This window comes from Mya arenaria, chromosome 8, assembly GCF_026914265.1.
Source record: "Mya arenaria isolate MELC-2E11 chromosome 8, ASM2691426v1".
NCBI lineage: Eukaryota > Metazoa > Mollusca > Bivalvia > Myida > Myidae > Mya > Mya arenaria.
Genome location: NC_069129.1, coordinates 59,560,540 through 59,587,044, shown reverse-complemented (window position 1 = coordinate 59,587,044; position 26,505 = coordinate 59,560,540). Strand labels below are relative to the sequence as shown.

The 26,505-nt window shown below is 33.8% G+C and overlaps 2 protein-coding genes across 4 annotated transcripts; one reads left to right on the top strand and one right to left on the bottom strand.

Annotated features, from left to right (window-relative positions):
* The first annotated feature begins 777 nt into the window (after window positions 1–777).
* LOC128242117 (uncharacterized) lies at window positions 778–3,366 on the top strand. The gene is made up of 3 exons (XM_052959158.1): window positions 778–1,177; window positions 1,370–1,510; window positions 2,487–3,366. Exons 1-3 carry the CDS (start codon window positions 919–921, stop codon window positions 2,678–2,680), a joined length of 594 nt encoding a protein of 197 aa, XP_052815118.1. The 5' UTR covers window positions 778–918; the 3' UTR covers window positions 2,681–3,366.
* Window positions 3,367–4,604: 1,238 nt separating this feature from the next.
* On the bottom strand, window positions 4,605–25,409 carry LOC128244618 (AKT-interacting protein-like). Of its 3 annotated transcripts, XM_052962632.1 has the most exons (11): window positions 25,360–25,409; window positions 18,652–18,810; window positions 12,370–12,508; window positions 11,391–11,559; window positions 10,997–11,061; window positions 10,423–10,523; window positions 9,919–10,007; window positions 9,103–9,201; window positions 8,368–8,475; window positions 7,887–7,947; window positions 4,605–7,171 (listed from the first exon to the last, which is right to left on the bottom strand). In XM_052962632.1, the coding sequence occupies exons 2-11, from the start codon at window positions 18,679–18,681 to the stop codon at window positions 7,058–7,060; spliced, it is 975 nt and encodes a 324-aa protein (XP_052818592.1). In that variant the 5' UTR covers window positions 18,682–18,810; window positions 25,360–25,409; the 3' UTR covers window positions 4,605–7,057. The 3 variants fall into 3 exon arrangements, with proteins under 3 accessions (XP_052818592.1, XP_052818590.1, XP_052818589.1); XM_052962630.1 differs by lacking the exons at window positions 18,652–18,810; window positions 25,360–25,409 and adding an exon at window positions 14,557–15,155 and having other exon boundaries at window positions 7,859–7,947; XM_052962629.1 differs by lacking the exons at window positions 18,652–18,810; window positions 25,360–25,409 and adding an exon at window positions 14,557–15,155.
* Between the last annotated feature and the right edge of the window lie 1,096 nt (window positions 25,410–26,505).

Genomic DNA, 26,505 nt, shown 5'->3' with positions numbered 1-26,505 from the left:
ACTGCACAGAAGGACACTCTGATCGTAGATCTGATAAGAAGGATCAAGGCAAGTAGATTAAGGTCAATAAACAGAGGTTGTGTACTCTACATTTTTTTTACACTTATAGAAGGCTTAGACTAGGCCTTTAACTGATACCGGGGACTGGTTTGAAGAATTCTTATGCAACAGAAAAATAATTCCATGCGAGAAAGGTGAATGGAAGAGAAAAATAATATGGAAGAAGTTTGTAAGACTATTGAATTCTTTTATGACAATTCGCAGACTTATTTAGATAGGTTTGTAGAGCCGCATGTTAAATTCATATTATTGTTCAGTATTATATTATAATAATGTAAAATAACTAATCATACATTTATGTTATTTTAATTAGTATCAAATGAAAATTTTAGCAAATGTTTCATGTGATTATAATTTGAACGATGCGCTGATTTTTAATTACAAATGATATAACGAATAAATAAAAAATAAATGTGTTTTATTACTTTCATGTTTAAAAAGAACAAGTAAAACACCTTATATCAATGCAATATATTGGATTTATGAAAAAGTATAATAACTCGGAACAGTTCAACTGGAGAGAAAATATGTAGGAGACAGCATGGAAATTGAACGATCATCTTTAAGTATATCTGTTCAAGTTCATAGCCATTAATGGGAGCTTCATTCAATAAACATCAATGCGACGAGCAATGGATGGATATTTATTTGCATATTTAATTTATATTGAAACCTTTCAAAATGTTATGGTCTGCTTTCCTTTTAGTATTTCATTTCAAATAACTAAACTTCTAAAGAACATGATGACATAATTCACTTTAACATATTTAACTGAATATACTTGAAATATTCGCGGTTTTCACAAACTTATTTTACGCTGAATTCTGAGTGGATGGATGTGAATGTATCAGAGTGATCATGCGAGAGGACTGCAATTTTCGCGGTGACCACTGGGCATCAGTCGCGGGCACTATTGTGTTGACCGTCACCCTGGGCTTGTATATAGTGGGCTTCTTCTCAGGTAGTTGGGCATACGGGGTGCTTGTGTCATCAGAGGTCAGTGTAGAGGTGAACCTGGGCCTGTGGACAGTCTGTGGTTGCGAGGTCCGGACTGACGGGCTGAACATCTGCACGTGTACCAGTATCGAGGAAGGGCACCTTGGGATTACTTTGGAAGGTAACATTGTTTAAAAAAATGTTTGGTTATGGTTACATCCTTTTCAAAAATAGGTAGGGTATAAATAATCAACAACGATAATGTTGCTACTGTCATTGTTGTTGGTGCAATATCAATATTTATAGTAATCAATCCCAAATTATGTTTTGTTCAAAGTGTTTAACTATGATAACATTCAAATTATTTCAACAGTATGGCACAATGCGGTGCGGATTTTCGCTGCTGTGTCCCTGAGTCTTTTGGTGTTCGCGATGGTGACAACTTTCATCTTCATATGCTGGAAACCACGGCCAAAGATGAGAGTGATGACCATTGTGCTAGTGATCGCTGCAGGTTTGTTGTTTTGACTTCATGGTCCGTATTCAAAAAGCAAATGTGTAAAAACTAGTCAAACATTTCCAACATAATATTAATTTCGGCAAAAAAACATTTTCTTCAAATAGTGATAGAAAACATCAATGTATTATATACTGTGGACTATCTTCCCTTATTGGTTTACGAATATTAGTATGTTTATTTATCTTTTCATTCAATATACTGTAGTCCTATTTGAAAACAAGGTTAACTCTTTGTCTAAGTTCCTTAGACCCGATAAGGTCGTATATAGTATACACAAACTTTTTAAAAAAGAGAACTTTTTTCCACAAGCCGGAGTAGGAATACCACTCTATGTTATCTTCGATCGAAACATTGCGTGAGGGGCCACCCACGGGTAGAAAAAAAGGGTATGCAAAGAAGATGGTGTTTGTAAAAAAAGTAGTTAAAATACGAATACACGAATATTTCGAAAATGAGGATAAAAGAAACAGAGCCAGAAACAAATGTTTTCAACATAACATCGTTATTTATTTCCTACCGTTAAAAACTCATTGAGTAAGACGCGTATTTATCCAGATCGAACGTTTTTTGTTGTTTTCGATAAAAATGGCCGAGGAACTCCGAATGCTTTTCCCCGAATAGATAAAGGTTACACGGTACACGGTACTATAACAATTTCGTATGTTTCTCAATCTCCTACGCAGTAATCTCCCTTAGCGAACAGGGAGGTATGTTGTCACTTGTGGTCACAGTAAAAGTAAAGAATGATCTTACAATGAATTCAACAAATATCCTTTACTGTTTATCGTTGCAATTTATCCTCTCACTAATTATTGAGCGTTGCTACAGTACTTTTAAATAAAAAATGCATCAACGGAAACGAAGAAAACTCTTTATCATATTGAACAAACATACACTAAATAGGGCTGTTGCCTTATATGCCCTTACGTAGATGGTCTGAAATTTTTATAGGACGGTTTCTGTATTTCAGGAAGCCTCTCACTTGCAAGTATCATCGTGTTTCCAGTAAAACTGCTCGAGGACAAGTCCCCAATAAACTGGACACTGGGGTATTCCTACGTCCTGGTCGTCTTTGCCACGGGCGCGTGTTTGCTGATGTTGGCGCCCTTGTTCATAATAGGCCATGTGCGGACACTTGTGGTTAAGGATAAACAAGAACAGTAGAAGTCTGTGGGTGACATATTAGAGATGTTGCAAAACACTTATTGTATGGTGTGTACAAGAACACATTACAGAGATTTTTTCAAACGAGTTTTAATCAACTGCAACTTAAACGGGCAAAAAGCTACAAGTAGAAGTGCATGTCAGGTTTCAATACCCTCGGCTGCTTAACATTTATCAACGGTGTTGCACTGTTGGCGTTCGCCCCGAGGAGTTCGAAATCAGATAGAGCTTGTAGGTTTAAAGCAGATCTTTTAGACTCAGATACTAGTAAACCATTTAAGTTGAGGATTGATCACATTTTCTTGCTTGTATTCTGTTAGAACGCAGTATGGCAGGAATGCAAATTTCATTTCCATGACGAGCAAAAACGCAAAAACAGTAACGATCAAAACCTCTGTTTATATTTTAAACAAGGCACTCCAAAGGACGGCATTATCACCCGCCATTGTTTTTTAGTATATTTTGTTTTTCTCGCAACCTGATTGGTACGTTGAATCTGACCAAAATTGTACACAACCACGGGTCAAGAGTGGGAATATAGGAAATACAAGTTGTTTGATCGGTAACCTAAATATTCTATATATATGAACATATTATAAAAGGATATTTGTTAAAGTTATTCATATTGTGTGTAGTGTAGGTAAGATCAATGTCAAGGTTTTGGCTAAAAAAAAGAAGGAAAATGAGTCCTTGATTTATAACATCGATGCAATAGCAAGCCTTAAGTATTTTCGATAAAGAAATACAACAAGACAAGAATCTTTATTTAAAGCTATATGGTAATCCATCAATGCATAAGTAAGTTATTGCGCGGACACGAGCATGTGTACTCCTTTAAATGTCTCGTGTGACCTTGAACTTTGAAGTATGGACCCGGGTCAAGGTCAATGCACATCGTCTCAATGACGACAACATTTGTACCAAGTAATATGGTAATCCATCAATGCATAAGTAATTTATAGCGTAGACACGAGCATGTGTACTCTGACCTTTAAATGACTCGTGACCTCGACTTTTGAGGTATGGACCTGGGTCAAGGTCACTGCACAGCGTCTCAATGAGGACATTATTTGTACCAAGAAATATGGTAATCCATCAATGCATAATAAGTAAGTTATAGCTTGGACACAAGCATGTGTACTCTGTCCTTTAAATGTCTCGTGTGACCTTGACCTTTAAGGTATGGACTCGTGGCAAGGTCACTGCACATGGTCTCAATGAGGACAACATTTGTACCAAGTAATATGGTAATCAATCAATGCATAATTAAGTTATAGCCCGACACGAAATGTTACAGACAGATAGATGGACGGACGGACTGGGGGACGGACGGCTGGCCTGACAGACTGAAGGACGGACGAAGTGCATTCCTATAATCCCCTCCCCACTCCGTGGCGGGGGATTAATTAGTTATCATTACATAAATGAGCAATTACACCTGCAATTTAGTATTTGTTCTTACAGAAATGTAATCAACAACGTACATCTGTATAATGGAATAACTTAAATCTGTAACGTCATATATCATTGGTTAAATAACGTTTTGCTCATCCAATAGAAGCATAATACAGTGGTCGAAATTAGCACAAGCCCGCAAGCCCTGCACTGGTAAAATGTCTTCTTGGCTTGCTCAAATTCTGAATTTTATATAGCAGGGCTTGTTCAAAAGTATGATTCCATGCAATAGTATAAGAATTCGGGCTTGTGCATCCGAAAGTCTAATTTCAAGACTGATAATAATGACATAAACAATGACGTCTTATTTCTTGGTGTTATATAATATGAATGTTACTATATGAATGAGTTTTATCTTTACAAAGGACTAGGCCAATGTAAATATTATTTTAAAATGAGCCTCTAAGTTGTGACCAAGTATGTAAGGAACATTAGAATGTTTCAAACACACAGAAAACAACACAAATCCTCACATTGTGGTAATTCATTTTTTGCATAATTAATTGACACAGAAATGTCTGTCAAATACACAAAGCAACATATATGTTATGTTCATGTCACAAATATTTCTCCATGCGTTACATTTACTGTTACTTGAGCTTCATGTATAGTTAACACATGTACCAAAATACCAGGGCATGCAGAATGGAATTATCAATATCAATAACAGGAAACAATTCATACAGTGTTTAAATATTGCACAGAACAAAGTCATCATCATACAACGTCATATTATAATTCACAACAAGTAAATTCAATCGTTGGATTACAAATGAAATTGAAAAATTTCCATTAATTAGATAAGGGAAAATAAATCATATCATATGATTTTACAAATGCATACCATTATTATTTTTTCTATATTCTAGCATAAGTCATTGCATTATTTTTTTGATAAACACCAAACGCAGGTATTTAGTGTTACATTTTCATTAAATTAAATCTGATTCTTTTAATCAAGTTACAGTTGCCAATTTCTAAATAATATAAAAGGGAAACGATTAAATAGATTTAAAATTATAACTTTATCAGATTTAAAAAAAACAACTTCAAAATAATTATGTGGATTTCGTTGTATTCAACTTCGTAAACAAACTACACATTGCCATATAATGTACACATTTAGTTTCAATTATGGTCCATGAGTCATCCTTTTCACAGATTTTGTTTACATAAAATTTTACATTTTTCGCTCTTATTTTTATAACTTAATGCCACCTTATTCTTTACACACACTGTTTTACTAGAATATAAGGTCTTGTTTACGTCACCATTATACCGAAATCTCCACAAACGCCAATCAAAATTTTAAATAATTTATGTATACTAACTAACGAAGGACTACAAATGATATAGTAATCTCTGCATAATTGTAATAGGTTGCTTGAGAAAAAATGTTCAAAACACAGCCTCAAGGACAAGATTTATCATTTTTTACCCCAAAAGTGTGCATACTATTCTATCATTAATATATTTAAAATACCAACTGCTTCAAATGAAAAAAGAAATGCTATTATAAGCATCAGTTTATATGTTGTTTATTAAAATATCCACAAGAGAATAGGGTCTCTATTCCATTATGTAGAATTTATACTATTAGATTTGTTCTCTATAATATTTGAAATTACAATTAGATATTATTTATTTTTTGTTATTTTACAGTTTCATTGCTCATTATTCATGTAAATACTGATTCAACCAAATGTGGATTCTTCGAAATACATAATTCCATTAATTACCAACACAATGCAGTTTTTGTTAACATATGGTAAGCCTTTAAAAAACTTCGCAGCAACTAATGGCACAAACAAAAAGGAGATAAAGGCAATATTTGGCAACCATGTCTTATATCTCCCTTTGTTTTATAACTAGAGAACTTGAATGTTTAAAAAAGATTCGCAATTAAACCTTACAGCTGCACCCTCACAGATTGAACGTTTTGACAACTTTTTTTATTTGTTGTTGTCTTGGAACGAGCTTATTTACGATAAAATGCATGAAACCAGTAATATAAGACTGGTGACAAAAAAATCAGTTCACAGATTTTTATATTAGTACAAAAATTGATGTTTTATACATTTTTCTTTAACCGTTAGTAATCTGCGATTTGATTTTTGTCAGCAGTCTCACTGGTTTGCTGATATCTACGCAAGAATTGGCTCATTTCAAGACAAAAAATGTCAAAACGGTAAATCTGTGAGAGTGCAGCTTTAATGTAATTGAACATATTATATTTTGTTTATAAATTTCTCTTCTAACTTTTTAATCAATCCAATTACTTCAATGAATGAACATTATATTTTCACTGCAACATGATTCACTATAGTAACTATAAATAGCACAATGCTGCAAGACATATCTGTCTTGGTTCAAGCAAAACATCCAGTTTGATATCTGACACCAGAGCCAGGCCCTCACATTCAGCACATTTCTCAATAGGGTCCATACATTCCCAAAAGTTTTTCTGACACCAGAGCCCAGTCCTCACATTCAGCACATTTCTCAATAGGGTCCATACATTTCCCAAAAGTTAATCCACATGCATTTAAGTGTTTGTCAGTGGACAGGGCAATCACAATCATCCCCTTGAAATCCTGGATATATCTGGTCAACACACAGATTACACTAGTTTCACTAACCTCACCACGGAGCAATGGAATAAATATGGAACAATGATTTTTCACAAGCCACACACTTTGGAGGTCAGGGAATAATTACTCTATCCCTTACAGGGAATAAGTTTAAGGCAACATGTCATGGTATTAACCTAAAGTTCTTTGACATATTAGTCACCAGTATCAACACTGGTGACCCATGTATGTACTTGTAATGCTAGCATAACACATAAGCCTAAACCCTATCACTCCGGGCCTATCCGGGCGTTTCAGTTGCGTTTGGCATTTTGGCTCAGTTGGGTGTATGCTAGGTTGATGAGGAAGATGAATCGTCCCGTGAGAAGATCTGTGTTGAGCCTGGGTTCATCCAGGAGAGCCCGTTCTTTTTGTGGGGCTCTGTCTCAAGGTCACTTCGGTTTTTCTGCAATAGCATCAAACATCTGGTCAAGTATGGCCATGAGCATATTTATGAGCATATTTTACCACAAATTATATACGAAAATATTACTTCTTATTTCTATTCATTTCATCAATAATAAGTTAATGATTAAATAAATTTATGAAATTCTTATTTTATAAGACTTATAATTGATTACATTTTCAACTTAAACTTTAAAGATGTAATAGAACATTAGAATAGAAAACTTAATGATAGCAATAATTTCAAAATAAATGGTAAAAAGATATATAAAATGCAAGTGGCAAGAATGATTATATGTGTAAAGCAGGAAATCGAGGGTCAAAAGGAAAGCTCCATCAATACCATATACTAGCATTGTGCTTCAAGAGTGTTTATGGTTTGTATTAACAAAAAGACTCCTGTCTATTCTGTTATGCAAGGACACCCCAAAAGTAGCGCAAGTAAAGCTTTAAAAAGCTTTTAAAAGCTGCAAGAATTGTGCCCAAAATTATATCTGTGCAATTTAAGGGAGATAACCAAATCCTTGATGATTTTTTTTATATAAAAGGATGCTAAAAAAAAACTCCAGTCTATCCTGTTATGCAAGGAAACCCAAAATTAATGCAAAGTAAGGCTTTCTGAGGGGTCAGGAATTGTGCCCGAAATCATATCTGTGCTTTTAAAGGGAGATAATCCTTGATGAGTTACCTGCCACTTGCTTCGGTGTTGACTTTACCTTGCGTGTGAGCATATCTGACTTGGCTTCGTCGTGAACACCTGGCTGCCAGGGGGAGAACCTGCAACGTTTCAACAAAAAATGTTATCATGAGAAACGTCAGCAATTTTAAATTACTGCCAGCGCAGTTACCAAAATTGCAATCAAGATTTAGAAACAGTGACAATGAAGAACTTAATCTTAAAATAGAAATATAGTGAGCTAATGGCTTTAAATAATATGTTTGGATGTATCGACCGACACATAAGCAATATAGAACTAAGCTGGTTTGTACAGGTTATATATTAAGTCAACCTTGCTTTCATATGTACAATGCCACTAAATTTGCACAATTACATGACAGTATGGTATTATCCTTCACATCTGTAAGAGCATACCTGTTCTACATGTAATTAAGTAGGGATATACAGGATGATTGCTCAAAGCATACCAAGTCTAAAGAACCTACTAGCCATTTATAACCTCTGACTCATGTCCATACCTGATCATGTGATCATCTCGTGACTCTGTGGGGTTATGCAGGACCTCTTTGCTCTGCTGTATGGTACACTCCACCTTTTTACGATATTCCTCAATGTTGTGCTCATATCTGCAGGAAAAGTTCAGAATATGAATATCAAACAAAACCATTGTTTAGTCTTCAATTTGTGAGGGCTATTCCATTTTAACATCTCCAAGGAAGGCATCTTCAAATTGGACCAATTGTCCGTTGCTGTTTTGTAAACTGGTTTTAGCCATTAAAGAACAAGGGGCTGTATTCATTTACATTTTAAGTCTAAGGTTGAGACTCAGACTCAGACAACTGAATTCTTAAAAGTTTCAAAATAACTAAAATGTAACTAATTCTGACAAAAGATGTGTACCTAGGATAACTTGTAATAAATAGAGCACTTTTGATCATATTTGCTTCTGGAATAGCAGTTTTACATCAGAATTAAAATTTGCTATTCTAAGTCTGAGCCTTAGACTCAGGACATTAGGGAATAAGGGCCCCAGAAACTACCCTGTAGATTGTAATTTTGCCTTTTTGGGGTGGGTTAAATGTTTAAATGAATAGCCCACAGTAAAATAGTGTCATTAATATGTATATTAAATGTGAACAATATTTCTTGCTTGTCATAACTTTTACCCCCTATACTACAAAATATTTTCCAAACTTTTTTGTATAAATTTTGATTAATGTTGAAAGAAAATAAGCTATGCTCTCAATACATACAGTTCAGCTGCCTCGACATTGGAGGGAGTCTTTGAATCAATCTTGAAGAAGATGCGCCGCACATACATCAACACCTGCCACAGGAAGTGGGTATTCCGTCTGAAATAGAAGGGGACATGTTTTCATATCTGTCCTTTATATATGTCAAAGATAATGTTATCTTTTAACATATTTTTTCAGTAATTTCACTGCGAGGAAATCCTTATTAAATCATGAAAAATTCCTATCTCATTCATTCTGAATCTTGAGGGAAATATATTCATAAGACATCTGAAAGTAAATGGAAAGGATTTAAGGGACTAGACACAAAGTGGTCCCAAAATCAACAAATTCAGTATTTCCTCAAAACAAGCTTACAGTAAACAATACAAACTAGTACTATGCCGATAATACATGATTTTACAACATTAAAAGTATTCCGTTTAAAAATAATGCATAATGGTTTCCCAGTTTATCGTGTGTATATTTGGCATATGGAAGTCGTGAGATAAATACAGGTACATAAACCAAAGCTATTTTTGAATTTACTGGGATTTACGTAGTTATTAAACCCAGTATATTTCGATTGAAAAAAAAGCAAATACAACAGAAGATACATGACGTGATGTTTCGTTAGCAAAGGGATACATCAGTGAGTAAGATTCAGTGCCTGGTATACAACAATCTCAGTTTCATGTAAGTTTTTGACTATTTTCTTGCAATAGTACCATTTGTTGTCTTGTCTATTTAAGACCAAAGGGATGTGTGCTTACGTTAGCTAATTTTGTATGATATGAAAATAGGATAACAATATTTTCTAATCACATCCAATCTTACCTCCACTTCTTAAACTCTCGCTTCACATCCAACTCGCCAGTTTTTGGGTCCACGACTGGATGAAAGACGGGGAACTCAAAGAACACTCGCTATAACACAGAAACATAACAGTTATAGATCAGCTTAACAGCTTTATGAAAAACAATTAATTGCTAAATCATTTTTCATCATTGAACAACCTGCTTCAAATTGCAACAATTATTTAAACGGAAACCAGCTGCAGTATTTCAATACAATAATCTCATGGTGACAAGACAGCTTTCTATTTAAACAATGCTTTAAATCAAACTGACAATAAATCATAAAACAGCACAGTAAGAATTATCATAGCTGATAAGTAATCCAAATTGAATTGACATAACAATTCAGGAAATATTTCTTATCTGCTGTTGAGTTGTAAGATTTCATTCTCAATGAGAAAATGTACATTCTTATCTTAAAACAGTCACATACATACAAACATAGCCCCATCAATGCTGTTTACAGACTACTTAAACTACTTACAGGGCACTCAGCATTGGGGTAGGCTTCAGGAATGTTGAGGTTGAATCTGAACACAGCGCCCTGGTACAGCCCTTGACGGATAAATATCACAGCATTCCAGACTGCAAATACAGCACATTTATAAAATAACTATTTCACTGTTCAAAAACTTTAGAAATTACATCACCGTCAACCTAAATATAAAGTATATGTATTCGATGCAGTGGATTCCTACCAGACAGAGCTGAGGATATCACAAGAATTCCTTATTCTTCTACATGTTACTTACTCAGGAGAAACAGAGCTGAGGGTATCACATTAATGTCTTAATCTTCTACACATGCTACTTACTGAGGGGGACCAGGGCTGAGGGTATCACATAAATGCCTTATTCTTGTACACATTACTTACTCAGGAGAAACAGGGCTGATGGTATCACATAAATGTCTTAATCTTCTAAACATGTTACTTACTGAGGGGGGAGAGGGCTGAGGGTATCACATAAATGCCTTATTCTTGTACACATTACTTACTAAGGAGAAACAGGGCTGAGGGTATCACATAAATGTCTTAATCTTATAAACATGCTACTTACTGAGGGGGGAGAGGGCTGAGGGTATCACATAAATGCCTGGCAGCTTTTGCTTGTGCAGCATGTTACTGAAAATCACACATGAGAAAATAATAATAAATCATACGAGAATATGTATATTTTATAACCAAAATCTTCAACAGATATTGTGTAATGGCCAAGGTTAATGTTTAAGCATGATCTGAATTTATTCAGCTTATGACATTAAATTTTTTCCTCACATAACAAATAAACTAAAGACGGTTTACTTTAAAATTTGAGCAATTCTTATGTAAGTTTGTGAAGCAGCCATTTGTTGTTCTTGTGCGATGATTCATCTATTTTAAGACCTAGCTATCTATGTTTACTTGCGAAATTCAAAATGAACTTTTTCAACCCATTCTAATTCTTCACTTACTACTCGTTCATAAGTGTATACTCCAGCTTGATCTGGCCCTCGCCGCTTCCACCAGCGATGATCTTTGTGTTGACACTAGCTGACATCTCTGCTTCTGTCTCTGCGTCTGGAATTGCTGGCAGAAGTTTCCTCCCTTCACGACTTGCCCTTCCCGCTGCTGGCACAGAACCTGCAATGAGGCGGGTTATAACGGTAAAACAAAGTATTTTATTTCACATAAAGGTAAAGGTGATTTGCCTATTGACATTGTTAAAGACCTTGCAAATCCATTCATGTAAATGGCTCACTCTTGCTTACCCCTAAGGTGACAGATGTAGCATGTATGCAACACAGCTAATACAGACTGACAAACTGATGTTTCATGTGTGTATGCTATATTTAAAAAAAACTTTTACGCCATTTTTTCTAAGGGGCCATAACTCATTATAGTAAGACTCTTATTAGCCTGAGATGTTGTGAAAGAAATATCTGGTGCATTGTAGCCCATGCTGAACAACATTTGTATGAAGTTTAAGGAGCACATGTGCAATACTGTTGGTGCTACATGAAACTTTTTTCACTCTATTTAACTAAGTCAAGAGTTATAACTCTCGTAAACCTGAGTGAAATATGACTTAAATAGCAGGTGCACAACAGCCAATAACTAACTATGAAGTTTCAGGTGTGTATGTACAAAACATACTACATACATGATTCTTGTGATGTGACATTCATAAATGTGGTGTAATTGGACACTACACATCTTATGATGGCCATTTATTGAAATATTTAGTGCAAATACCTTCACTGTGTAAATCACAGTACTTTAAGAGCTACTGGTTCATACAAAAGTTTGCGACGTGACAGTAGGTGAGGTGGCTAATTGGACACTACACATCTTATAATATTCATTTATTGAAATATTTCGCGCTAATACCTTCATCAAAATTCATAAATTTAGTCTAACTACTGAGATATGACAGAGATATAAATACAATACCTGATGCCCCAGGCTCTAACTCTGGTGTTTGGCTGTGTGGGGTGTCTATGAGAGGTCTAGAAGGTCCCCCTAGGGTGGACGATGGTGGCCTGGTGGTTACTAGTTGGTCACACGATGTATGAGGCAAGTGTTCAGCACTCTGAAAATAAAAACATATTATACATGTGAAAAATAGCGTGAAATTTAATCTAGGTCTAAACATACCACATCGGACCACAGCACTCTTGCTCTTTTACATGAGGATCCAGTGCATTTAAAACTGGTCAATAATAGCTTCATCTCTGTAATCATTCCTCAGGGAATTTTATATACATATTACACTTTCAGTTTTACTGTTAATGCAGATGAAATCTTCATATCTAAGGTTGAATATGAAATAAAAGTTTTACTGAAGAAAATCAACTTCACAATCTTAATCTGAAGAACAGTGTGGAATATAATCGATGTTATAACCAATGGTGTAATTTCAAATACAAATAGTGCCTTCACAACACTTAAGAAACAACACAAACAAAGAATTCCTTTCTTACCATTATAAACAAATGAAAGAAAGTTCATCAATATTCTATTAATGTCTGTTTTCCTTCAATTTATCTTCAGTTTATAATGGTAAAAATATAACACATCAATATTTCAAAATGCAGATGATGGTAATATGCAAAGAAGCAACCTATTATCTTATCATTTCATCTTTATAATACATTTCCTACTTTCATTTGAGCACACAAATTTAATAATTTAATCTCACAATGATAACCCAATGCATTATTCCAACTGCGGTCAAACGCCAGGTTTATATGGTAAACAGACTCATTTGTATTCATTACATATCCTCGCATCCATTAATATTCTTCATCATGATTGTTACTTATTCCTCATAAACTAGTTCGATGTAATATCATATTACATGTATTACTTAGTGCATAAAAGAAGTGTTAAAAAATCAAACAAGATTCTGTTTGCCTTTTTGTCAAAACAGTTTTCAAAATAACCCATAATTGTTGAATGTCAATCAAACTTTCAAACAAGTCTGCACCCTGAACATCAATGTTTATCTGATTCTCAAAATCATACAGTCGTAAAATCAAGTTTATGATCAAGGTTTCCTATTGTTCACAGCGAACAAGCCTATTCACCCTGAGCAAATATAATTAAATTTTGATTTATCGAATGTCCATCAAATATTTCAAATTCATCCAATTGAGAGATTTATAATAATTTCTATGTAACATTTATAACTCATTCAAAGCCATATTTATAATTTTTAGCTAAACTGTTTGTAATGCATGAACTTATAATAATCAATATATAATTTGTCAATGAAATTTGTTGAAATTTCTTCAAACAGTTGTGTGACAAGTGAATTATCAATATTAACTTGCTAGTCATCAATCAAGTTATAATCATGATCATAATTTTCAAAGAACTAAGGTACATAACTGTTATATGGTATGGTTGAAGATTTAGGTCCACTCTTACAGTGGTCAAAATTCACACAAACCTGCAAACCCTTCACTGCAGGTGAAATGTCTTCCTGGCTTGCTCAAATTAAGAATTTTATATAGCAGGCCTTGTAAAAAATTTGATGCCAAGCAATAGTAAAATAATTCAAAAGAATTCTGGCTTGTTCTGACTTCATCCAAAAGTCAAACTTCGATGACAGCTCCTATCTTTGCACATTTTATTTATATTTATGCCAGAAACTGTTTCCATCCTCTTCCTTTCAAGATTGGTTTAGAACATTTTTTTGTTTCTTAAATTTGATGCCGGTCACAGATTAAATGTTTTATCCAAGAACTTATGAAGTTATATTCAATTCCTTCCGGAAGCTTCAGACAAAATTTGTACAATAAACATATATCTGAGTACTTATACACAGGTAGATAACTTTTTTGGTCCATGAGATGTAAATTAATTCTTCTTGAAGAAAATACAAGTTAATATGTTATGTCATTTATTTATACTAAATTGTTGATAACCAAATTTAACAGAAATATTTATTGAAGAGCTTAATTACTTTTGAGATTTATATGACACCGTCACTGAGCGATGACAATATCTTAAGAATTTGTCTAGACTGAGATCAATAATCCTTTAAGATTAGTAAAAACAAATTTTAGAGCTCAAATACAGGGGATTTGGGCAAGGTTACCGCTAACTTCAATAATTTTGCTTAAATCTACTTACACATGACGAGGCTGTGTCTTGCTTATCTGAACCCCCTCCCCCACCCTGAGATGCAGAAGAATTTATCCACATCAGGTTCATGACCACTTTATCCTTTATTCCATGAACTCGCCACGTCAAACTGTGGCCATCTTTCAACATTCCATTTAACACACTTATCAGAGCTTGAGGAAAATCTTCCATCGTAGTCTTGAGGGTTTCATGTTTTGCTCAAGTTTTATAGAAAAAAAATCCTTAACAGAAATTTCAAATTTGTAATAAAAATAAACTATCAATTCTGATGAACTGTTGCATCATTTTCATTATTAAAAAGTATATGTATTTTATACATGTATCCACATTTTTTAACTCTGGTCTGAGTCAACTGTGTCCCTCTATTCCATTTTATTATCTATGTTAGGCTGGCTAGCTTTGAATAAATACCAGGCCAACTTTGCCAGCAACAAAAATAACACAAATGAAAGAAATAATACTCCATCAACAAAAGTCAATTCAGACATACTTCAGACAATTTACATTATCACAATATCTTAAATGATCAATTTGAGCATCAATATTTCATAAACACGCTCTTCCAGTATATTTTAGTAGAATTCAACATTCTGTCAGGACTTGAAATAAATTAATATTGTATATGAAAGGACAGAAAGGCAAAAATCTTAACCATTTTAGACGTGATTGTTTCACTCATTTCACCTTTCTTTGAAATTGGTGTCACGTTACAAGTCAATAATATTTTAAAACAATACCTTTGTCTACTTACTTCATTGTGAGTCAGTAACATGAACATGTATAGACAATACATCTATACAAGTATACGCAATTCCTTAAATTTAACAGACATAATATATATGGAAGTGGATTATTACTTCCAAAAGAACCATTTTTTCCAACAGCATACATTTTAACTCAAGCAATATTTCTTATATTATTCAGACAAGTAATGGGACTCGTCAATCTTATGGTATTGTACAAGGTTAACACTTGAAACATATTAGAATAATAATGATCCCAGAAAAAGCTTTCCCTGAATATTAGATAACAGAATTAAATATGAATTAAGGTAAAATTATTTATTATTGGTTTTGGCCAAGGTTACGGACAATCACACCCTATTACAAGTATCTTCCATGGCCGAGAATGTAAGATAGGTTCATTCTGACCCTTCACGAGGGTCGGATGAACCTATCTTACACGAGCGGCTATGGTAGATGCTTTTTCTCCCATCTCATTTAGAAATTTAGAATGTATTTTTTTGCTGGAACTATTTTGTGCTTAGTGAAAACAATTGCGTATAGATTTGCGATAATTCGTGGTTGTCATGGATGTGCACGCTGTGATTCATAGTATGTTAATGGTCAAATCAGTCTTAAAATAGTTCTAAGGAAAGTGAAGCATTATGAAGTATTATAAAGGTGCGTGAAAACAGTTTTATGGTGACATTTGAAGCGAGAAATAATTAACTAGCATTCTAAATATTGCCACAAGACAAGGTTTCCATGATGTTTCCAGTCTTCAACAAGGGAGGTAATTACAATGTGGCGACCATTAAAAGAAGTCCCATTAGGGCATTTTATCTTCGCCCGTGGGCAAGATAAGATTGGATCTACTTATCTGAGGTGGGAGAAATGACTATCTTTGTTAAAAACAACAAATAAGCTTAACGAGGTCCTTCAATGTACATACCCCAATATATATTTTTGAATTTATGTCTTTTTGACTCACCTTGAACTTTACCACCCAACTATCTTTTTTCCTTGCACCTGTCACTATGGTAACCATGGATACACCAACCAACATTGACAAACAAGTGGCGTCAAGGGCAAGAGCCCCGAAATAACGCAAACTAAGTCCCGCAAGTTCCCTAAGCAACCCTGGCCCCAAGTCTAGTAAACTCCACACAGACTGATCATCATCCTCGACAGAACGTTCCTGACACATGATTCACATTGCAACCACAACACAGTCATATAAATGTTTGAGTATCCGGCTAGAATACAGCACTAAAGTAAAAGCACAGAACTCTTTCACTACTAAATTGCCTAACACAATATAACCATAATCCAAGTCCAAGTATTGTAATGTAATGTAATTCCTCAGTCAATGAAGAGTTTAATACAGTAAGCACAGCAATAGATAGCACATTAAACTAGACATCAAGATTGTGGGGATAATTATACTAAGTTTTCCCAGACATCCATGATGGACACTTTGAGACATCTCAATGTTCTCATCATCACCAATTGTTTATTGTTTGTTGCAGGAACACATGAGGTTGACATCCTGATAATTGGTAAATTGTTGTCCTTTAATGGCTGCATTCATTGGTCAACCATTGATGTGAATAACTGTGAAAACAGCACACTCCATTCAAAGGTCAATAATTAGCACCAATTATTTCTACCAATTAGCAGTTGGTCTCTATTATGTCTCATTTATCTTGTCTAGTGTCTGAATGTTGACACAAAGAAACACATAATTACTGAATTAATTTAAATTATTTTTTAACAAAATCCAAGTGTTAATTACATAATCCCAGAAACACTGTGTACTGAATTATCAAGTCTGTAAATTTTCTGGTGAACCTTGCAGCTTTTGGCTATTTTGCTTAACAATAAATGATTTTTCTATCAACACCCTCATAGAAGGATGGAGTAAACATAAATAAAAAGTATAAGCTCTCATTTGCAAATGGCCAGCAAGATTCTTATCGCAACTTAAGTCTTTTTAGATCAGATTATCCATACAAGAACTCCATCAGTCAGAGATAAACCATAATCCACACTACAAAATCACCAATGTAATACTGGAACATAATATTGTGTTAAGCTATCAGTTACATCCTCTGGTCCCTGTTGGCTAAGCTTCACAGATAGGCATCACAAACCTGGGACCCTGGAGCCATATGTAAACACTTGACCAGGATGAGAGGTCAATATCTGATCAGAAATGACCACAATAAAGCCAACACCTGCCCTGCTGTATAATGGCTGGTGTTATACAATTGTTGTTGTCCAACATTAGTTTCCTGTCAACCTATTGTCCATTTATGAGAAGATTTAGTTACACCACAGACTATCCCATTAACCATCCTTAAGTAGATATATCATACTTCATGTAAAACAACTTTTATATTGTTCAATTTGTATGTGATGCAGAAATGTGAAAAAAATGTTCATGTCCTTTTCAGTTAAATTTAAAAAAGGAATTTTACAGAAAATGTCTTTATCTTCATTTGAAATTTGTATTTAATTATAAATCTACCTTTAATATGTCTCAATTATTATACATGATATATTATTCAGTGAACAAGCACCAGAACCAATATGGTCTAGACATATCAGTACACAAAGGGATACCCCATGGGCCATAAATTTGCCACCTGCCACAGATGACAACATACAACCACCATATACAACAAAACAGCTGTCCCACCCACTGTCAAAAATTGCCTGATCACTATAATATTCCCTGGTTCCATTTTTGCCATTGTTTATAATTTTCAATTGTCCTTGCAAGAAAAGACATTCATGTTCAAAGTACCCCTTAAATTTACAAAACCAATAATATAACATTGAAATGCTTGCAAAGACATCAATTAATACTAGTTCTCAATAAAATATTTAAAAATTCTACATACAACACTTTAATATTTTCATACTTAGTTATACATACAAAATAACCTACATTCCACCCACTATATAAAACCTTTCAGTCTTAAATGAATACAATAGCATGCTTCATTTTGGAGGGGAACTTCAGTTTAAAAACCTAGTTTCAATTAATTACAATAGCATGGCACAGTCAATCAATGAAGGAAATATCCAGTAAGCAGTCTATTATTCTGCACAAGCGTCTAACCAACATGTCCAGGGTTCAATTCCAGGCCATGGCTTATGTGAGTGTGGTTGCTAAATGTCATCAAGCCCTACATGTGGGTTTCCCATGGGTTCTCTGTTCCCACACCCCACAGCATAATAGCACATTCTCACGTACCAACAAGAGTGAAGGATAGAATGTTGTACCAATGTTAATCAAATTCTTTGCCAAATAAATCATTTTAATCTAACCATTAATTATTTTTATATCATTCACCTGTATCCCATTGACTCTTGCCTCTGTCATTACACATTTGCAGCTGTGACCTTGACCCTGACAGTTGCGACCTTGACCTACAAATGTCCTTCACATTGTTCCATACAATGTGCACCTTGAGACGTTGATCAGAACAGCTGGAAACCACTGGGTTTTATTCTGAAAATACAGAATATCAACACATTTTAGGTCACTGTCAAACACTATTGATGTATATCCAAATTATAACAAAAGCTGTGAGAATATTGAATAATATTACCAGCAGCTGGTACATAGTTTTTTTTTTATACTTTTTAACACATGCATTCCCATATTATATAGACATTGAAATTTGACATTTTGCATGAAAAGCCCGATTTTTACATAATAGTGTTTCATTAAAAAAATTAATCTACACACCCTGCTATTTAAAATCCAGAATTCTAGCCCAGTTCTACCAGTGCAGGGCTTGCGGGCTTCAGCTTATTTCGACCACTGATTACCGGTATGTAGCAAATGTTTTCATGTTGGTTTTATAAGGCTACATGAATAAAATTGAATCCAGAGAAACAACACATACCAGTACATGTATTATGCAACAGCATCATATTTCAAACTAAACACTCAGTTAAATATCCTCCAGTAGTCAGACAGAAAGACCTTACTTACTCACTTAATTCATGAATTACTGTCTGTAGGTAATAGGTTATACCATCATATGCTCCATTTAGCACTTCTTCATCCAGAAGGTATGGTAATCAATCCTAACTAACTTTCATGATACAAAGTAGTAAGCTTTTAATGAAAAAATGTTAAGTAATTGAGTTTTGTGACGTTTTTTTGTACTACGAGGCACTTAAAAAGATAATACTACGTTAATGTTAAAATGGTAACAGGTTATTACATTTAGTAATCACCATTATCCTCCTGTGACGGTTTTCATTCAATAAACATGACACAGCAATATCCCATACATAAAGCTACATTTAACTGTTTGTTAAACAGACCTATATAATAACATACCATACTCTTTTGGCAATTTTTAATTAAATATGTCACAGATAAAACTACCCAGAGCATTAAGCCAACTGTTAAAACAGGAGCACCTGAATGTTTGTCTAATTTTTTAATTATTGATATGGCGATACTCAATTCTAAACCAATGTGGATTATTTCTGTCAGTCACAAGCTACATATAGATTAATTTACTCTGTTTTATATCATAGTACTCAACAGTAAATAAATATGAACTTGACTGACTTTAAACAAATGTCCATGCTAGACAATGAATTAATGATTGATAACAATATTATTTGTAAGATTTAATTTATTACATGACACTGCTTATGTGTAAGCCATATGAAAATTTTGTCTAAAATAAAAAATTTAAATTCATTTTTCCATAAACATTTGACTAAACTAAACTAAACGAAACTAAACTAAACTATTCATGTATTAAACTAGTTTACTTCTTTCCAAATCTTATCAATATGATATTGATATACTTGCATGTTTTTGGTATGCCTTTTTCCCTTTTTCTAAATTTGTTAAAATTAAAATTCATGGATATTCTAGCAAAGTTATAAATACATAATTATAATATTCATATAATGTATCTTGATTGATACTATTGTATGTTACACATGTATAATGTTTATTGTATATTATATATTGTTGAATAAAAAAACAAAAACAAAAAACATCACAAATCTGCTTTTCGAATGTACAACAAATCTTGAAATGAAATAAAAATAAGAAAAATCTTAAAAACAACATTAAATTTTAATGCTTGCACAAACAATTACACATGTATGTACATGGAAAGATACTTATTTATCATACCTTTATTTTAAACTCTGATGGGATCTACACACTTGCCTTTGAACTCTCATTGCAACTAGAAATTTAACAATGCTAGTATATATATACTAGCTACTTAGAATGTAAACTATTTTGAATTCATGACTGTGCAAAAATTCACAATAATTACAATACATATGGAAATTTGCATAATAAGTCAACATTACAAATCAACAAAATAAACACTTCTTAAGTTGAAAAGCTTCCTTACAAATAACACTGACTTTATGGCTCCAATTCCTTCACTAAATTCACAAAATTCAAACTTCAAAGTTTACAAAGACCGTCCACTTATTAATAAAGTTAACGGATTTAAATCGGTCGACCTACTCTGATAAACTATATATTTTTCTTTCTGATTACACAGAAAGGTGTCTTTGTCGATGATATATTGACATTCCTTCAAATTCTTTTCCTTCATATCTCTAGAGGGTCCTCTATATCTGATCAAAATTAAGCATTTTATCAGTGATCAGGGGAATGAGATATACAGAAGATATGAAACGTTAATCTAAACTGTACATAATACAGACACAAACATCCTCCCCCAGGGGTAAATAATTAACAATTATATACCAAAGTAATGCATACATTAATTCTCTGTCTCAATTTGGTGTAAAACTACAGGTTCATATAACCATCCTCTGAACAATTTGGTTTTACAATCAATCATCTAATACAGGGAACAACAAAACTTAGGATAGTGGCTGAAAAACGATTTCCGGGCTTGTTCAAATTCTTAATTTTATATAGAATAGAATATACAGTATTTCTATACTATCGATAATCGGTTTATGAAACCGATCAATGATTGATTAATAATCGATTAAATCATTATTTAATTATCTTTGATCATCATATTTAAGGCATGTAACAGATACAGTACATGCACCAGTTTTAAGCACCAATGTTCCCTTACAATATTGTTTGTACATTCCTGTGTATAAATTACATTATTTGTTCAGAACGCGGCTATCCTTTAGTGCTAACAAGTTACTATTACAGAACACGAGACCACAGGTTCTAGTTTTTGTCTTACATTTAGTAGTGTATACATGTGTAAAATAATAACCAAGAAATATATCAATTTCATTTGAGTAAGGCCTAGAAAAAAAAAATTGTTTGGTTAGAGTAACATCCTTTTCAAAAATAGGTAGGGTAGGTAGGCTTTTTTTTTTTTTTATTAGGTTTTTATAAGAATGTCCTAGCGGAATGGTGTTAAAGTTATCATTTGTACAAGTAATTTAAGGTTTTAAACTACATATTGAAAAATAATTTAATTTTTCTATTCCCGGTAGGATCGGCGCCTATTCCGTAGGTAGGGTCGGGTTACCCGAACCAAATGTATTTTTTTATTAGGCCTAATCAGTCAGTATCGAGTTCAACAAGCAATTGAATTTTCTATGTTTAACAAGAACATATTCTTTCAGAAAACTGAGAAATTGAAATTCTTACATGGAAAGAAGTAAATGGTAACATGTTTTAAAAATCACCTTTTAACCACAAACATGCATACATGCCATATCCCCCGGCGGGGGGAAAAATCCCCCGGAATTTCGATCTATCCCCCGGTCTCCCGGCAGGAGATAAAAATCCCCCGGAATTTAAAAAAAAAAAAAAAAAAAAAAAAAAATGGAAATTTTACATCAGGCAATAATGACAAAGTGAAACCACAGTATGTGAGTGAAACTCTCCAAAAGGAAACTTTTACAACAAGTGATCAATTAATTTGTAGTAATTATCAAAGGCAAAGAAATATTACTCTTTTGGAAGGAAGAAATTAATAATATTTATTCTATTCTCTTATTGTCTGAAAGTCATCAAAGCTGATAGAATTAAGCACAATTTTTTTAAAGACTTTGGAGGAAGGTAAATTTAATTTAATTGTCTCGAAAACATATTTTTCCAATGACATATTTTGTTCTGCAAGTGCATTACAGTATGACATGACAGTGTATCATAAAAATATGATAAATCATGACATAAAATAATTCTGTATAATGAAAAAGTTTATAGGTTTTCAAAGCAAACTATATGTGAATACATTTTTTCATACTTGCGTCTAAAAATACTTTAAAATTTCGCCAACTTAGACCTGCTAAAAAATCCCCCTGAATACAACCAAAATCCCCCTGAATTTTCAGCCCTTTGAACAAATCCCCCTGAATGGTCTCCAGAAAATAAGGCATGTATGAACATGAGAAAATTTGAAATAAAGTACTGTAGTGACTTACTGGCTTGCTTAAAATGTGACTAGATAACTAAACATAGTAACACCTTAACATTTAAACATTAACTAGCATTAACCAGAAAAAGAAAATTAGTCGGTAGCGGTTACGCCCCTTGTTTCTATAATCAATTGTTCAAATTTCACTATAGATTGTCGCCGACATAGGCCTTTCTGATCAATTGTCAATTATAATTGATCATCGGCTCAACACTACTGATGACCACTGTTTTCTCTTGTTTATGAAAAATGTATATAGCTTAATTTAAAAAAGTTATAATGCTTTTTCTTGTATTATAATATTGATCTAAATACAATTATTATCTTTTTAATTCTACTCGTCAACCAGAGATAAAGAAGCTTTAGGCACATAAACAACCCAAAAGATAACTTGTCTGTGTTGTTACGACCATAAGCATTTTGAAATTCAGTTTAGAAATTTGATAGAAGTTGGATAAGAAAGATTTGTGAATCTGATCAAATTTTGATACCATAGTTTAAAGACCTCATGAATTATGTATGCAATAAGCCAGCTCTGCTTCTCCGATCAGCATAAAGGTAAGAATATTTTATATATATATATTAACAATTTTTTGATATGGAAAATGAGTTATAATATATAGTATATAATTCTCATAAACATGCAGACAAAAACTGATTTGCTCTCTAATAAACTCTGGTATGTTGAATATGTTCTGTTTCAAATGGAATAACTACACACAATGTTCTACAGTAGAATGATCCATGCAGTTACTCTCACAAAGAGCATGACTTCTGGATTTTAGTTATTTGCGACATTCAATTAATAAACCATGATTGATAAAACAGAGTTTTTGAATAATTTGCAATGATCAATTATGAAAATTTAAAGTTCAATTTGGTCAAATTTTGAAAATAGATAGTCATAACTACTAAGAAATGACATAAGCAATCATTAGTTAAGGAACCAATCTCAAGTCAAGTCAAGTCAAGTCAATATTTATTTATTGTCGGGTACTATCATCAACAGTTTAACATAAGCTATGAATAGCTTTTGACCGACATAAGATCTGAGATGTTATTTGGTTTTAAACATTGTTACCATGTTTGGTAAAATTTTGATGAAAATTACTCAAACAAACTTGACCAATTAGGTGATTTTTTGCGATAAAAGGACCATGACTTATTTGTCATAGAAGTGATGAGGCTGGAAATTGAAAATGAGATAAATTAAAATTTATATTAAGTTATTAACATTATAACTAAAAAACATTATTTCATCAGGAAGTTGAACCTCTGAACAGTTTCTGGGTAGAGAAATTGATGTACAAACTTTGTACAGCCTTTTACTTTCTCTGTCTATTTCTTATAGCATTCTACTGTTTGAAAATAGACTTTTGCGAGACAGTTGTTAATCAGTTAAGCAAAACCTGATAACAATGCCATATTGCCCTGAAGAGTTACAGCAGTTTTAAACCTGTCAATTTAAAATCTCTGATGAGTTTGGTTTATCACAGCGACGTTCGTTCCACATTTTCCCACTATCATGATAGGAAGACAAGTCCCTCGGCAAAAACAATATTCAGTACTTTCAATGTCCAAAAGCTCACAGAAATTTCCAAGCTACTAAATCAAAACTTTAGGCTTCCAAGTCATATTGACAGGTTAAGTTTCCAGTAACAGGCAGGCCAACTCTTATGTTACTTTAAACATTTAACAGACCAGTCCTGTAGACAGTCAGTATATATATATATATATATATAGTAAGGAAAAGACAGAAAACAGCAGAAAAGGGTAGGGATTGTATCCCAGCTGAAACTGCCGAAATATATTTTTATGAAATCGATAAAAAATCTTGATGATGATGACTGATTTAATCCATTTTTCAAATGAAATTTCTGCATTTGAAGCCATTCATACGCATTTAAGTGATACAGTGATATTCAAAAACATGTTAATGAATTGGTTATAAGGACAGCATTCTGCCAATAAAAACACTATTTTTTGTCAGATACTAATTTGGTTATGACTATGAGGAAGTTTTTCCCCCTGGCGCTTAAAGTCTGTTTCAAGGAACATTGGGATCGTGTTTTTTTTAGGCCCCCCACCTCCAAATTTTCTTATCAGAACTGTGACAATCTCAGGACCAGCCCTATAATGCACCAGCCAACCCCCCAGGTGAGGGGGTATACCAGGGATGGCAGGTAAAGGGCTGTGTTTTTACCTTCCAGGTGGCTTGCAGTGTCAAATGAATGTGGTGGTTTAGTTTTTGTGCCGAAAAAAGAGGAGAATGGGCCTTACCTACGATGTCCCCAGGGTTCAGGGGCATTTTGCAGCGATTTTACCAGCAGTTTGTCCCTAAAAGCATTTTGCATGTGTATAGAGAACCCAATTGCTTTGAGCGCAATGCTAGTGGTCAGGCAGTGGTGCACTATAGCCCAACACCGGGTGCACATACGTCCGTGCACATATCATCCCAGATTTACTCTAGTTTTAGGTAGGATTACCCCTCCTTAATCTGTTCGTTGCCCCTGGTGCATTGCAAAATAACAACTTTGCTAAATTGGAATACAGAAACAAATTCACTGGAATTAAAATAGCTCGAGGTATTTTTGTTTCATTCTCGGAAGAAAGTATATCATGATAAAATTGAAGCAAATTACCAGATTTTTTTGTGGTCGTCCAGGCAGAGCCTACCTGTCAGAAAATTAACCCAACGAATTTATTTGAAAGGAAAGAAAAAACATATCAAAGGTTACACAACACCATTTGCTACATTTAAATATATATCTTGAAACAAAAATGTCGTAAAATATTCTATATACCTCGCCTTTACAAGTTTGTATTAAGATTTGAATTCTCACCGATACAAACACAAATATGACTGGCTATATTTTTAACCCATGGTTTCTAACATTCCTAAACTGGTTTCATATATTACACCGGTAATTGGTAACCACCGGTATTTCGTACGTTGGGGATATGTGGCGCATATGCGTACGTTTAGTTTGTTTCTGTAGTTTTGATTAAAAATATTGGTACAATGCTATTCACAAACTTAATACAAACTAACCCATTTAGTTTTATGTCAAACAATAAAAGATATTTTTGCAACATGTGCTTATGCAAACAGCTGTCAGTTTCAGTTTCCGTACAGTATATGTCTAGATCATTTAAGCCAGTAATTAAGTTATGCATGACCTTGTTATACGTTCATTATGTGCGTATTGATTTGTCTTATGGCTTTTATAGAGATGAGGTAAGATGACACGTAGCATCGAAACAGTAGCCAATGATTATATCCATATTTGATTTATAAACTATCAAGTTGGTTTCCGATGTAATAACGTATTACATTTCAGCTTTCCGACATCGACGACCATGTCCTTCCGGTGTTGAATTCCCCTGCGTTTGATGAGTTTTACTTCTCGTTCTACACTGGAACCGATGACAGCCACATAGACAACATTTCCTTTGACGTCATCGGCCGGAACCTAACCGAGGTCGTCCCAGTAGTAGAACAGTCTCACTATGGGGCCCTGACGGAGACTATCTTGGAGGACCGCGGCATAACTTGGACCGTAATAGATGGCGGTAGTCAGCGGGGATCAAATGTGCTCATTTCCAGTTTGGGCTACGCTTACGGAGTCAAGGTAAGAAGCAATGGTCAGATGGTGAATGATCAGTGTATCTTAATGAATACTTCATTTGTCACTAACGATATGTGTTAAGTATTGTGTTTGGTAAAAATGACAGTTAAAATAGCTCAAATGCAATATCATGTTTCAGAGAGAGAACAAGGCATCCAC

Bases quoted from the DNA above. Each gene is read 5' to 3' on its own strand.
- LOC128242117 (XM_052959158.1), top strand. From the start codon at position 919: ATGCGAGAGGACTGCAATTTTCGCGGTGACCACTGGGCATCAGTCGCG. The intron at 1,178-1,369 runs GTAACATTGTTT...TTATTTCAACAG, and splicing joins CCTTGGGATTACTTTGGAAG to TATGGCACAATGCGGTGCGG. The intron at 1,511-2,486 runs GTTTGTTGTTTT...TCTGTATTTCAG, and splicing joins TGTGCTAGTGATCGCTGCAG to GAAGCCTCTCACTTGCAAGT.
- LOC128244618 (XM_052962629.1), bottom strand. From the start codon at position 14,739: ATGGAAGATTTTCCTCAAGCTCTGATAAGTGTGTTAAATGGAATGTTG. The intron at 8,476-9,102 runs GTATGTATTGAG...CTTTTCCTGCAG, and splicing joins AATGTCGAGGCAGCTGAACT to ATATGAGCACAACATTGAGG. The intron at 7,948-8,367 runs GTATGGACATGA...GAAACGTTGCAG, and splicing joins CGAGATGATCACATGATCAG to GTTCTCCCCCTGGCAGCCAG.